Genomic DNA, 14,975 nt, shown 5'->3' on the forward strand with positions numbered 1-14,975 from the left:
CCTCCAGTCAACTAGAAACCACTCAACAGGTAGGAGGTTTCATTGATGTTCAAATGCAACAAGTGAAATGGTTAGTGTAAGAAATGCTTGCTTCAGAGTTAAGACTGCAGCATATTAGCAAGAAAGAGAAGTTATTTATTCAGCTTTCTCTTCTGGAATGGAAGGAAAGAAACTTGACATGCTTCCAATAATTTTTCCCATTGTCATTACAACCTGGAAAGTGCATGACAGTTCAATTCTGTATTGAGAGCTTTTTTCCTGAATTTTACAAGGGAACAACAGTAAAAGTTTCAAAAGCCATGACCATGGCCACTGCTTCTGTTTTCCTACAAGAGACATGCTTGCTACATAATGCCAATACTGTTTACTGAACTTGCAAAATAAGAAATCTTTCTCAAAACAAAAACCTCACCAAAAGGTTCAGCTCTAGCTAAGCTGACTACATATTGTTAAATTAACCTGCTAAGCAGCAGTAAGGAAAAATATTCCTTTAACAGTTAAGAAAAGAGGAAAGACATCTCTGTGCAATAGAAATGTAGATTACATAGCTGTTCTTAAAAAAAGACTGGAAAAATTAGTTAGGTCAGCAGTGAAAGTAGGCAAATGCATTTCATACAAAAATAAAGGATTTATTAGATACATCTTGAATTACCCTAAACAGGAGAATGGTTCTGGTTTTTTTCAGAGAAGCTAGGAACAAAGCAAGAGATTAGAAAAAGCATACAGGTCATTGCAAGTGAACATAAAATAAACCCAAAACTTTTGCTGGCACAAAGGGAGGACAATCCCATCCCATTCTGTAGCCAGCAACTGTTCAGTACCTCTAGTTTTCTTAAGGTCCAGGGAAATTTCCTTAATGGTGAAATCAGTGTGGAAAGGAGCAATTTGTTCACGAAGAATCAGAAGATGTTTTATTAAGAAAAGCTGTCCATCAACCTGGGTCTACAGCACAAGAGAAAGAACATGCATTACATGTTAAAAAAACCCCCAAGCAATTAAATGAAGAGCAAAAGTTTCAGCATTTCCACTTTTATTAGTTAACAAGCTTTTTCCATTAGTCTGTAGTGTCATTACCTACACTCTGGGATCAACAATTCCCACTTCTGTACTATTCCTAATACACTGCACAGCAGAAGCAGACCTTATTCCCATTTCTCAGAAGAATTAGATTACACAGCCATATTACTAAATGTCCTCATTAAGTAAAGGTATTCTCTATTTGAAAGATACAAATTTATTCTTCTTCAGAGAGAGGAATTATTTCATGTAATTCATATAATTTATAGTTGAAAAACATGAGGTTCTAAATTTGTTTTCATCATTACAATGACTAAATAAAGTTAATGTTCCTGTAATAACCTTGATTAACTGTGCTGTTCTGCAAAGGTCTTGCAATGCATTTTTCTCATGTCATTGAACACAAAGCTTAGTTAATTTCTAAACTTACAGAAAAGATACAAAGAGTAAAAGGCGGCCAAGTTCACAGCATCAAAATGATCAGCTTTGCATTGCTTGTTAGTTTAACTACATGCTTTATACTGTGTGCTGGTTTTGATTTTTAAAGTTCATTTCTCATAGAGGTAAAAGGAGGACGACTCTAGAATTCAAATTTGCTTTTGCAAGCTGGAGAAGAACTTTACTTAATACAATGTTAAATAAAACAGAAAAGAAGAAATCAGATTTAAATCTGCAGTTTCAACAAACAGAAATTTCACTAAAAATGAGTGACGGAAAGGGCTTCTTGACTTGTTTGGGTTTGGCTTTTTTTTTAATTCTTATATGCATCATTTCACCATATAACATTAAATTAACATGTATCAAGAAAGAAGTGGTAGAGATCCTAGCTCTGGGCCAACCTATTTAGGGTTCATTGTAGGATGAGATTCATCCTCTGCAATACTTTTAAGTCAATGCCGGCCAGGTACACAGTGCTGGAATTGGTATTTATCTGTAGAATTCTGAATCAGTTACACAGGAAATAGTTATCTGCTCAAGCTAAAGAGAAATGTGGCTTCAATTTATTTTTAAAGATGCTATATTTAACAGATATTTTTCAAAGGACACTCAAAAGAGATACTTTAAAACAGATCATTTCCAATCAGAACCAAAACCTCTTTCATTGCGAAATATTTACTGCTTATAAAAATACAACAATTTTAGCGTACTAAGAGGTTTTTTTAATTCACTTCCTGGCTGTTAGGAATTTTAAAATTACTACAGGATTTGAAGGAACTGTGACAGGAAAAAGAAAGTTTACTCCAATTACTTAAACACAGTTAAAGTTTAAATAACTTGATCAATCTGCACTGAATTCTGAGCAACTCATGAGATCAAACCTTTTGATAATACAGTTCTGAGAAAATACATAAAACTTGTTCCCAGTGAACATAAGTTAGAAAGATTTTTGAAAATTCAAACAATGAAGGCAGAGAAAAAGAGAAAAGAGTAACAGACAGTGAAAATAAATACAGAGAGCAAAGTCCTCTAGCAGAAATTTCTCTTTAGGCATCACCTCACTGAATTCCCATGAGTTAGAGCAGCCTGTAAACACGATTGTTACGATCTGTATTCCACCTTTTCAGACAGGCTAGCATATGAATCATTATCTTTGCCCTGCAATACATTAACCATAACTAAGAACCAGGAAATCCCTCAATCTCTAGGGGCAGAGCAACATGCTTTGACTAAGATTTTAACAGAATTCTGAATTGCTGCTTCATGACTTTAGATATACAAGGAGCTGGGGGCTGTGGAAATCATACCCAAAGCACAGATTCTGACCTTGTTTTTGCTGATGGAATCAGCAGCTCCCAGCAGCGACTGGATGCAGGCAGATAAGGCCTCTTGCGATAATCCCTGAAACACTGCCCTCTGCAGGGAAGAGGAAATCAGACCAACAAAAGAGGTGTTAGCAAAGCTTCGGCAAAATTTTAAGAGTTGCATTTTGTGAATGATGTGTTTACCAGTTTATAAAAGTCCAGATTAACTAGCTACAAACATGTTGGCTAAATGCAGTGACACAGGATGGAGCATTCACATACAAAAGCTTGCTACGAGCACTCAGGCTGGATGCAGATACTCACACAAGCATGCCCTGCTCACCCTGCAGCTCTGGATTGGCACCTGGGTGGCAACAATGGTCAGTGACACCTCACACATTCAGAGCCAACAGCATGAATGGTGTGTGCTGACCAGACACTTCTTCGCGTGTCAGGGTAACTACGTGTGCGTGCAAGCTACATCTCTAATAGACACGAGATCATTCGAGTGAGCTTAACCTCGGGCAGACTCAAATTACCTCACATTTGTGACAGCTTAGTAAACAAACACGACAGCTGCCATGGCCCAGGGGACACAGAGCAAGTCCTTAAGTGGCAGCAATATGATCCTACAGCTGAGCCAGCCATAGGAACACAGCTCGCCCCCACCAGCATTGCAACAGAGCACAGGAGAGCCCTGACTGCTCTCGACTTGCCAGCACCACTTCATTCATGTCTTCTCTATCTATAGGGTGCAGGCAAGGGATACCAATCCAACTACAGTGTCTCAGGGGAAAACTAAATTAACCTTTATGCAGACACACTGCAAATGAGCCTTGAAAACAGAGAAATCACCTCATTTACAAAGGTCTAGCTGAAAACGTGGCCAAATATTCATCTATCTTTAGTGGGATTGATATTTTAAGTAATAAAGCATTAGTACTTTCCAGCTTCTTTTTTAGCAATAGCATCTTGGCAGGAGTTTCATGTAACACCCATCAAAGATATTTTGAAATCCACTAAATCTATGTAATAAAGATACAACACATGCAGAAAAGCAAAAACACTTGCATTAGTTTCCTCAGAGACTTATCAGCCTTATATGCTGTTAAGTGAGCAACACAAGACTTATTCTAATGGGAAAGTCTTAAAATATGTGTTAAGCAAACACTGCTTTAGTTTCTGCTAGACAAGAAGACTTCCACCATCTTAAACTTTGGAAATGTGTTCCTACATTTTGGAACATGAAGAGATGCGCCACAAAAAAATTCAGAACATTTTCAAAATGTAGAAGCAGCAGAGTCATCATTTTTAAGATCAGAGACATCACACAAACACATTCACCCAGTAATTTCTACAATAAAATCATTCCCTGTAATTGACCCAGAACTTTCTATTTTTTCTTGTCCTATTCACTCCTCAGCTTTGGTGAGACCAGTATCTTGAACATCAGACACTAAATTATTTCTGAAACAGCAAAAGCAATAGATGTACAAATCAGTGCCATTTTAAAAATTCTAAAATATAAAACTGTCTTGGAAATTAATAACCTAAATTTGTCAGTTCACTTGTTTTACATAAAGATAGCAGCAGAAAGACTAAGAGGTTAGAGGCCAGTAATTGTCCATTCCTAGTTTATATTAAAATATTAAGACACATCTACACACTTTATAACTTCACCTAAAAAACTAGATAAAGAAATTTTTGCATACATCTATACATCTGTACAGCTTGGAGAGACACACTAGAGTCCTTCTGACAGTAGGATACCACATTCCATGCAGATCTGCAGGTGAAATCGTGCTCTGATGCCTGGGATTAAGGGATTCAGCTGAACCTGTTTAAAAGCAAAATATACACATGAAAAACTTGCCCATCTGTCCTTTCAACCAAAGGAGACTGTAATATCAACTGCATTTTAAACTCTCTACAGAGAAATATGACATTTTATTTTACCCAAACAAGTTTATTTTTTTTTCCTTCTGAGCAGGTCAGTATTAGATTTCTGATGTGAACAGAGCACAAGCCTGTGAAAGACATGAATTTGCTTTCAGGGATGGCCCAGCTCGACCTTTTTAATGAGTTAGTTTTACAGGCATGTCTCCAATGACACACACCTCCCACTCAACTAAAGAGCTGAAATGATCATCAGTTACTGCAAAAAGAATAGCACAGGAGAAAAGAGGAAAATGAAATGGTTAGAGATCATGGAATTATAGGAAATGTTTAGGGGAAAAAAAGGAAAAAAAATTATATTTTATTTTTTCATGCTTTCCTTTCTGCTGGGGATAATCCTATATGGATTAAACAGCTGCAGAAAATATAGAGTTTAAATATAATTTTAATAACTGCAAAAATAACAGCAAAACCAATTTTGCCATGAGGTTGCTGCAAACACAAAAAAGTGCTCCTCCTGGGTAAGCTTCATAATAATTCTGTTCAAAATGGATTTTCACAACATCTGACAGACATAAGTCTGTTTTCATTTTGTCCTTAAATCAAGCTGGGAAACAGCTGAGCCAATAGCATCAGAACTCCGATTTCAAATACCAACCATTTAAAAAAATTAAATTTTTTTTAGTTTCACTTACTGACGGAAAATGCACTTGTGTTTATGTGATCAGTGCAGAAATCATCTGAAATAATCCAGTAATATCTTTCTACCTTTTGCAACTATAAATTTATTGTCACAGTAATTAGAAAGCCTGTAAAAATCTTATGCTATCAGTTTGAGATTCCTAGGCCACTTATTAGTCATTTCAGCTACTCCTGCAGGTACTAAAATGGGAAAGAGGCACCTCTGACAGGAAAATAATCCCAATTATCTCAGACACATATCTTCAAATTATATCATACAGGTTCCTTCCATTTCCCGAGTGCAGGTGAGATTTACAGGACTTGCAAATTCCACACACCTGGGGTGAAGTACGACAAACTCCATTCTCAATGCGATTTTCTAGAAACACCTCTGCAGACCTTCCAAGCCAAAAGCAAGGAACTACCACGTAATCAAAAGGAATACAACAAACAAGTGATAAAGAGCTGAGAAAGATGCTTCTGGGGAAATAACACTTTGTTCATCACTCTGAACAATGATAAAATGAGAAATTCTTCATGGATCTTCGACAGTAATTTAAAAATTTACAACACTCAAATGACTGGCATCAGAACAGCCATTTTACGAAATTTTATTCCAGTTTGCTGTAATTTACAGATACGTGGGTCATATGTTTAAAATGTCAAGGAATAAATTCTGAATTATTGTAAATACCTATAATTTAAGAGACGTGCCTGACACACTGAATCACCTTTCCCATTTTAGCACAGCTTACAAACAAAAGCATCCTCAAGTACACATCTTGATGGCAGGGATAACTTTTCAGTGGAGAATACAAAAGCTCAGGTTTATACAAAGTATAATAGATGCTGTTGGCTGTAAAAGTAGTTGCTTCACATAATGGACTGCACTGGAAGCACAAAGAAATGGTATCAAAAGAACAAGATGAGGATGCTTCTCATAAAAAATACAAAACTAAAACTTTGAGACAAAGTTCACCTCTCAAAATCGCTTATGAATTTTTCTAGAAAAATAACTCTAAGATACATGCAAGTTTCTCACAGATGGTTCAAGTTAACACTCACATTCCATGAGCTCTATGCATTAATTTGACAATATGAGATGTATTTCATACCAGATTTAACTAAGCTGCAGGACTCGGGATCTTCTAGCCGGACATCTGAAAAGGAAGCTTCAGATGGCAGCTTCTTCTGTTCTTCTTTCAAACTCTGTGCAATTTGCTGCAAAGAAAGATATACAATAATATTTTAATATCACATAACAGTGCTTTGGTTACAACAGATAAAAGCATACTGAATTGCAAAAGAAATCAGCTACACTCAGTTGCCAGTGTTTCCAAGACATTTAGGAGAAACAGGCAGATGTTTGCAAAACAGTAGGAGAAATATTGCAATATAATAAAGATTCACAAATACCTATCTGTGTAAAGCACTATTCTTTCTATTTTGCCTGTTTTACTGATTTCACAATAATGACCTAATAAAGCCACCTAGATAGAAAAGTTCAAAATAGGGTAACCCAGCTCAACACTTACTTGGATTTTAAACAGATCATTTTCTGATGGCTTTATTTCCATACATGGTATGTGCAGATGGCCCAAAAGTACTCTCTAGTTTATTCCCTGCAGGAGTTCAACCAAAAGCTTTCCCCTACCATTACTCAACATTTCCACACTTCAACCTTTTCTACTACTTGGTCTGCTTCAAAGCAACAAAAGGCAGCAAGAATGGGCAAAGAACTGCATTAATATTTGAGCAGAACAGCCTAAGAAACATTTCTGCCCTGTGCTTTTAACATTTCAATAATTCATTTACTAAGACAGAAGTTCTCTCTAAATAGCAAGGTTCTGAGGTTTAAAAGCAACCAAGTAGCAAAATGAATCTCAAACCAGGCAAAAACTGAAGTCTTACAAGGACATATGAAGAGCAGCACAATTTCCCAATTTGGAACGAACTTTCTCTTCCTTAACTGAAGGGCCATAGGACCTTTGTTAGAAAAAAAAGGCCTCATATAGACCAAACAGCAGAATCACTTGCCTAAAGATGCTTATTAGTCCTTAAACTTTCAGTACAAATAGCATGACCAGTTTCTGGGTTTAAAATCCTATGGATATCCCACAAAATTGCCGAAGTACAAGCTGTAGCACAATAAGAGCTTTAGATGTGTATAAAGACAGTATCACAGCAACATGAGTTCACTACTGATAATTTTCTCACAATGTTTTGTCTGTTTGCAGGCAAGAATCGAGCACAGTAGGGTACAGTTATACAATGTTAATTTATTTCAGCCCACAGCAAAATACACATATTTTAGGTAGGTAGGTAGAGGGAAGAGAGAGAGAGAGAGGGTGAGAGACATAGATAGATAGCAAACTTCTGTATTTTTGACTGATTCTGCAGTCAAACAGCAGCTTCTCTACCAACTGGTCAGCTGGAAGTAAGGCCTACAATTTCCAGCTATTCTGGCAGCTAGATGGAAAGCAGAATAGAGCAATAAAATTTGGATCTTGCCAGTCCATGTTGGAAAGGCCATTCTCAGATACCTCAGTCCTTTGACAGTTTGGGCCTCCCATTATAAAGTGAATGGAAATAGTTATTTGGAAGAGGATTTTTACTATGCTTTTACTGCTTTCATGCAGTTGCAGCTTGTTCTAGTCAAAAACTCATTAAAGGTTTCTCATTGGCCATTTATTTATTTCTCTGAGTTTTTCATTCTGAAACTTTCATCAATATAGCATTAACCTTTTAAAGTAAGTAGAATCAGTTTGATCCATTTCAACAGGAACATTGACTCAAAAGGCTTGGAGTGACTAAAAATATGGTTAATACTGATAAGAACTTGAAAAAGGCTTCTAAAAGCCATTGCTAACATGGTAAATTATCTAAAGCAAGTCTCCTCTCACACTGCCTGAGCACAGGGTACACACATGTGTACCAAAAGCTAGCTGACCAGTAATTCTGAAAACAAACTCGCAGCTAGCTGGGACTGTCTAAAGCATCTCTTCAATTCCAGCTCAACTAGGAAATACATTGGGTACCTATCACTTAAGAATGTAAATAAAAATTCAGAAGCCTCAAGTTTTAATAACTGTGAGAACCATTGCCATTGCCACTAAGTTTGACAAAAAACGTTGACATCTAGTTTAAAGTCATAACAGCAGGTGTGAATTTAAAAATGCCAGTATCACTAAATATACCTAAGAACAGGAAAACCCAAGCTGCAAAGCACCGTGCTGCCCAACTGCATACACTGCATGTACAAAGTCAAGGACAACGAAAAAGCTGAGGCTGTACCTCCATCATTTCCAGCTTGTCAGGATAGGCGAGATCGCCTGGTGCAGGCTTGTAGCCCGTGATGTCAGTCTGAATGTAAATATGTGTCCTATAGACAAGGCGCTCTTGTACATCTTCCAACATCTGCTTGACACCAGCTGCAAATGCACCCAGTTGTTCAGCTGACAAAGGTAAGAAAAGGCACAAACTTGTTAATTACAAAACAAGCTTATAGAAACACAAGTTTGAAGTATCACATATAGGGCCATAAAAACCTGGCTTGCTGCAGAGGCAGTTGAGCTCCTTTTGGAACAGTGGCATGCAGACAAATTTGTGACAAACAAGGAATTTACTGAACTCCATCCTGCAGTTGCTTTGGCTCCCCAGATTTTCATTAGGTTATGAAAATGTAACCTCACACTGATGACATCAGATGCCTTATTAGAATTAAGGGTTCTAATTATTTCAAACCTGGGTCCATTAAGTGGAATTTTGGTGGGAGCAACAAAGCAAGGTGGCTTTGGTTCTATTACAGCCAATATCCATGGTGTGACTGCTGGGAGTTGTTAAAAACATATGAACCAAAGCAGCTCACATCAAACTAAAGAATTATTGTATCAGTCCAAATTTAAACAGTAGGAAGACTCTTCTTATAATAAGCCAAAAGATTAAGTCAGCAAGTTTTTGCTCATTCAGAGTTACAATTCTACTTCCAGGAAAGTGAACAATTCTTCATGATTACTGGCACAGCTTCAGTGACAAAGAGCTACACTGGGTGATATACCAGCTACCAAGGATGATTTCTGTTTATTGTGTGGTGCAATAACGACTGTGAAAGGATTCCATTGTACACTGGTCATACTATGAAATAAGACACCAGGTCGGCTCGCTCCTACGAGACTTTGAGCTCTGCAAACTTACAAAACTCCAAAATCTACACTGCTACTTAACTCCTCTGCTGAAGTTACAATTTCTAGTCTGGGAAACATGACATTAAGCAGAATTGAAAAAAAATCAGTTTGCATTCCTTTGTTTTATCATCATTATGAAGAAAGCTCTACACGGATGATGCATTAGCAGGGTCAAGTGAAGCAATTTGTTCATTTGAAAAGTTAATTTAAATCAACTCTGGTGCATTTGTACAATCTAAAAAAAAAAACATGAGTAACATCAGTACATTACTTTAAATGATGCTATGCACAGACCCAAAGATACAGACCTTCACTATAAATGAAAAAGCATAATTAATTTTACATGTCAAAGATGAGGTTAGAAGATTCATTAGGAAGAAGTAAGCATCTAGAATTTCTGACTATGCAATAAATAATTTTATCAGTTAAGAAGACACTTAAAAAAAATAATATTCATTATTACCATTGTTCTGTACATGATCCTCAAGCATCTCATTTTTGAGAATCCCACAGAGTTCAGAAAGTGTCTCTAAGTGAATGACATGGATGATCATTGGCCTCAGGACATCATACAATGAAAGACACAACTTCTCCAAGAGCTCACTATGAAGAAAAAATAAAACAAAGCAAAATACTTTCAGGATCTCCCAAAAGCAAAAGAAAATTTTATCACAAACATAGATTATTTTGTGGCAAAGATTTCTGAAAGGAGGTTGAGAAAACAACCGTCATAGAAGACTTTAGACATGACTGTTTAAAACAAACTCACTATTTCCTAGGAAAAGTTTTCCTTTTAAAAGATGTGGCATAGCAACTGCTTAACAATGGTATTACAGCTTTTAATTAATTTTAAAATAAAATTCTAAAAACCCAAACAAATCAAACAAAAAACCTACACATACCAAGTAACCACTCCAAAGAAAGATGCTGCAAACTGATTTACTTGGCTTCTGTGTAAAAAAAATGCTCCTGCTGAGCTCAGAATCATAACCCAAATTTTTCCTTGAGAAAAGGCTTATCTGATTCCAAGTACTCAACAGTGTATTAGAACCAGGAGCACACAAAGAGGGACACAGGAGGAGAAGCTTGGTAATGTTTTCTGTAATAGCCAGCAACACCTCAAAGCACACTTTCCAGTCTAACTGAAATTACAATATCAATGCGGTGACACACCAGAAATCCCATTTCAATTTATTTTTTTCTTTCACGTTCAAAGTGATGCATATCTTGGTTAAGACACCAACAGCACTCACTCTAGACGTTTTTGCCATTCTCAGGGCTCCCTTCACTAATCACATATTAGGCATTAATGCTATTGCCAGTTGCTGAAAATTCAAGTAATTTCTCAGTTAGAGTGGGAAATTTAAACAAAAGAACAATGAAGTAATCACAGTGTGATAAAGATACTGAGTTTATTGCACAATTTGTTTTTTCTAATTCACAAAGAATGTCTGTCAATGGGACACAGACTCTTCAGTTCCTCAGACAGGGAACAAAAATGCTCATGAAAGAACACTCAGAAGAATTATTTTGAATTCCTCTTCCTTTGCATCCTAGAGCACCATATGCAACTTAATAAAACAGTAACTCTCCATGTTAAAAGCAGAAACAAAAGAGAAAGTTTTACCAGCCCTATTATTAAATACAATACTCAACCTCAGATCTCTATTCTTGGGTAAAATTTTGGTAAACTCTTATCTCTACATAGACACCTGGCTCTACTGTCTTCAGAGCACCTTAGCACTGCAGAAAAGAAAATGACGCTGTGTATTATGGTAAGGGAAACCTAATAAAGTAGCTACTATTTTACTATTTGAAACATTTTTTTAAATTATTTTCTTTAGATGTAGGCAGAAAAAAAAAGAGAAGAAAGTTCTTAGGAAATGAGGTAATTACATTCCAACAAAATTGTAAAGAAATCAGAAGTCTGTTCTCATCCTTGGTGTGAATAGCAACAAAACTTCTGGCTGAACAACATTTTGCACTGATTTCAATTAGGGATGTTTACTCCAGGATTTGGACTGAGAAAGCTAAACTGATTCTTAAGCAAATTTATTTCAGTCACCACATTCTGAGCATGCCCCACACGAGGCCACAGCTCCTCAGAAAAGACTGCTCCTACTCGAGCACTGGTTTATCTCTAGTGAGGCTTTATGCAGTTTTGATTTTCCTTTAGCTTTGAAGGATGGAAAGGGTAGCAGGCAGTCTTTTTTTCAGGTTACATACTTGTTCAATCAAGCTGCACTCAATTTAAGGCATTGCAACACTCAAAACCAGTGTCTCAGTTACATTAATAGGAATACACTTTAGTTAGAAACTTCATAGCAAGGGAACATGATCTACCCAAATTTCAAAATCAAGTATCTTTACTAAAACATACCAAAAAAACTGGAGGAGGGGCATAAACTATTCAATTGTTTTACTATTACAGGTCTGTTGTCAAAAACTTAACAATACTTTTACAGTGCAATTACTGGGTGAAGCAACAACTTGTCCCTTTTTTAGGTTTAGGCAGAGGAGACTGGGACACTGTTGTCATCAGGCATTCACTACCCTGCCTTCTGTTCAGCTCAAATACAAGCAACATGCAAATATTCCTTGACAGTAAGGGCAGCTTATTAAATCCTTCTGAAAAATAGCTGGAGTGCATCAGCCTAGTTTCAGACAAAGCAAATAAAAGCACTTGTGCCACAGACTGTGCAAAAGAGGCTGTACAAAAACAGCTGAGAGCTGTAGACTTCTACAGCTATTTTCAAAGAACCTGAGTATCTTTAACTCTTGTAGACTATCTACAGAGCATTTGCAAAGATGGAGAATGGGAACCATAAGCTTTGCTTGAAGAAAAAAGAAAACACAAGAACATAAAATTCTGATGCTTAAAGTGATTAAGCTGTATTTTTATCTTGCCAATTCTTACCAAACCACTTGAACACAGCGCTGTTTGCTAGATAACATTGTATGCTACATCACAACACACTAAATAAAACATGCAGTAAAACAAAACCAGCATGTACCACCTACTCCAGTTTTGGTGTTGGTTTTGTGAAGAACTCATTGTAAAGCTGGTGTTCATCCTGGCATACATGGACCATAAAGGCACAACCACTTCGTACCTGCATTCACAGAAATACAAATTCTTGATTATTAAATTCTTTTCCTTGCATGAGTATCACAAAAGATATTACAGGTATTATTACTATATATTATATATCATGTTGTGATTATTACAGTCGTGATTAAACTGAAGCTTTGTAAAATTCAAAAGTAATGAGATGAACTCTAAGACTAGGGGCTGAAAAGATGTTACTAGCCAAATAAAAGCTCACTGTACAACTTCTGTCCCTTTTTTGTTTCTGAAATTTAAGTAACCACATTTTATACTTCTTTTTTATCCTCCTCCCTCTTTGTGAGGTTTTTAACAGGGTGAAGCTCTTAAAGAAATAAAACACGTATGGCTTGAAAATATTAGTAGAACGTTAATGATTCAAACTCACAGACAACAGTAACAATTCTGCATGTAAATGACTGAATTAAATTAGTTCGTTTTACCTGGGGGAGAGGGGATTAAAACATAACAAAACTCACATAACACATGACTACTTCACCTACCAGAGCACAATGATCTCTGTTATTCTGACTGGTTAATTCTGTAACAGTGCTAGCGATACTTGGACCAAGTAAAAGCTCCCGCTGGTCGAGGTAACATTGATGGATTTCATTGAGAACTTGCTGATACCTGGCCAAGAAATTAAAACAGTAACTGCATCCTGAAGATCATTTTCTGGCACACATAAAATGCGTTCTAATACCCTCGATGTAATTTCGATAGGTCGACGTAATTTCAATTTTTAAATCTTTCCTTTAAACATATAATGTGTGTAACAGTACTTAAACAATAGTAAATATTTTCAAAACTAAAAACTGTTGAAGAAAAGATATGTAGACATACTCACTCTGGCATTTTTTCAGATCTTTGCTCTACTTGTTCAATAAGAGTCTACTCAAAAAAAAAAAGAGGGAGAAAGAAGTATTATCAGTAAATCACATTTTTGTAGTAATTGGAAAAGAGTTTGTAGTATTTTTCCATGGATACAATATGCAATCTTTGGACATTCACACTTGCACAGTATGCAATCCTTGCATTCACACTAATAAATTCAAGCCTCATTTTCAAAACTTCCTTTTTAAAAGTTAGTTACCAGCTACTTACTCTGACTTTGGGAGCAGCTGCTCTGAATTTCACATAAAACAGAGTGAAGGCATTGTCAGGATTTGGCACGGCTGAAGGATCCTGAAAGAAGAGATGAGTAATTGGTTAAAAAGCAAAATACTATATTTGGCCACTAGTATATAATGGCTGAGATAATTAGCCTCTAAAACAGGGTATTGGCTCTTCATGCTTATGCTTCCAGTGGAACAGCTCTTTGCCACTTCCCACCAACAAAGGCATGCTGGTCTCAGAACTCAAAGTCAGACAGAAGAATAAAACCCAATCCAAAAGTTTCATCCAACAGCCTCTACAGGAAAAGGAACATTTTCAGTAATTATGACATTCTCCATTAGAGAAAATTTTCTCTGGACCTGCCAGAGTAGTACTGATTGCTGGTCCCTAATATGTAGTATTAAAATGGAACAAATTTTCCTTTTATCTGCTGGTCCCAAGGCAGAGAAGCTAAGTTTCGGCTTGTATTCAAGCTCCAACAAGATTATCAAATCTTGAAGCAGCTCCCCCTACAGCTCCCCAGCTCAGCAGGGCAGACAGTTTGAACTTAGACAAATTCTAGCACTAACAAAGCAGAGCAGAGACCCAACTTACACACCAAGCTTTCTTCCCCTTATCCCTACTGAAGTGAGAGAGATGGTCTTCTTTAGAAACACGATGAGGACAGGAAAACACCATCCCCACCTCCTATTTTCATCCCTGTGAGCAACCTCATCATCCTTCTACAAACATACATCAAAACCTCTACTCACATGTGTGCACCACTAAAGAACATCTCAGTCCCTTTCCAGTCCTGACAGTCTTGTTCTGTTGCATTAAGAAAACTCAACACTTGATCACGACTGAAAAATACTGATCCAGTACTGCACTTTTAGCAGTAGGAGCCATTTGATGCTTCAAAATATACAAAATATCCACATAACCCCCCTGTACATGGGAAGGAAAAGGTCATTCAACTCTTAAAAGACATATCCTTCCTGACTTTAAAACTCCTAAGCAGCAATTCAAATCCAGAAATTAGGTTACACACTTCTTTCTCTAGATATGCTCATTACCAGATGTTAAATTTTGTTTAAATTCAGCTCAGTCAGAGCAATCCATTGGCATCAAACCAAGCTATGATACCTTTTTGTAAAATAAAACCTAGTTTTGTACCAAACTCAAAAAACATTCAATGCCACTTAACCAAGATCTTCACTCCAGGAGTACCCTTTCACAACTTTCCATGAACAC

At 36.7% G+C, this 14,975-nt stretch overlaps 1 protein-coding gene across 1 annotated transcript in view; it reads right to left on the reverse strand.

The window, feature by feature from the left end:
- Positions 1-14,975, reverse strand: part of COG3 (component of oligomeric golgi complex 3) — a 30,915-nt gene that overhangs the window by 8,827 nt on the left and 7,113 nt on the right. Inside the window, exons 8-17 of the mRNA XM_014868801.2 lie at positions 13,731-13,811; positions 13,474-13,517; positions 13,130-13,256; positions 12,542-12,633; positions 9,984-10,123; positions 8,631-8,791; positions 6,452-6,557; positions 4,472-4,596; positions 2,782-2,871; positions 822-942 (exon numbers count right to left, since the gene is read on the reverse strand). Coding sequence (XP_014724287.2) covers positions 822-942; positions 2,782-2,871; positions 4,472-4,596; positions 6,452-6,557; positions 8,631-8,791; positions 9,984-10,123; positions 12,542-12,633; positions 13,130-13,256; positions 13,474-13,517; positions 13,731-13,811 — 1,087 coding nt within the window. The remainder of the gene's footprint in view (positions 1-821; positions 943-2,781; positions 2,872-4,471; positions 4,597-6,451; positions 6,558-8,630; positions 8,792-9,983; positions 10,124-12,541; positions 12,634-13,129; positions 13,257-13,473; positions 13,518-13,730; positions 13,812-14,975) is intronic.

The sequence above is a fragment of the Sturnus vulgaris genome, chromosome 2, assembly GCF_052056855.1.
Source record: "Sturnus vulgaris isolate bStuVul1 chromosome 2, bStuVul1.hap1, whole genome shotgun sequence".
Taxonomy (NCBI): domain Eukaryota; kingdom Metazoa; phylum Chordata; class Aves; order Passeriformes; family Sturnidae; genus Sturnus; species Sturnus vulgaris.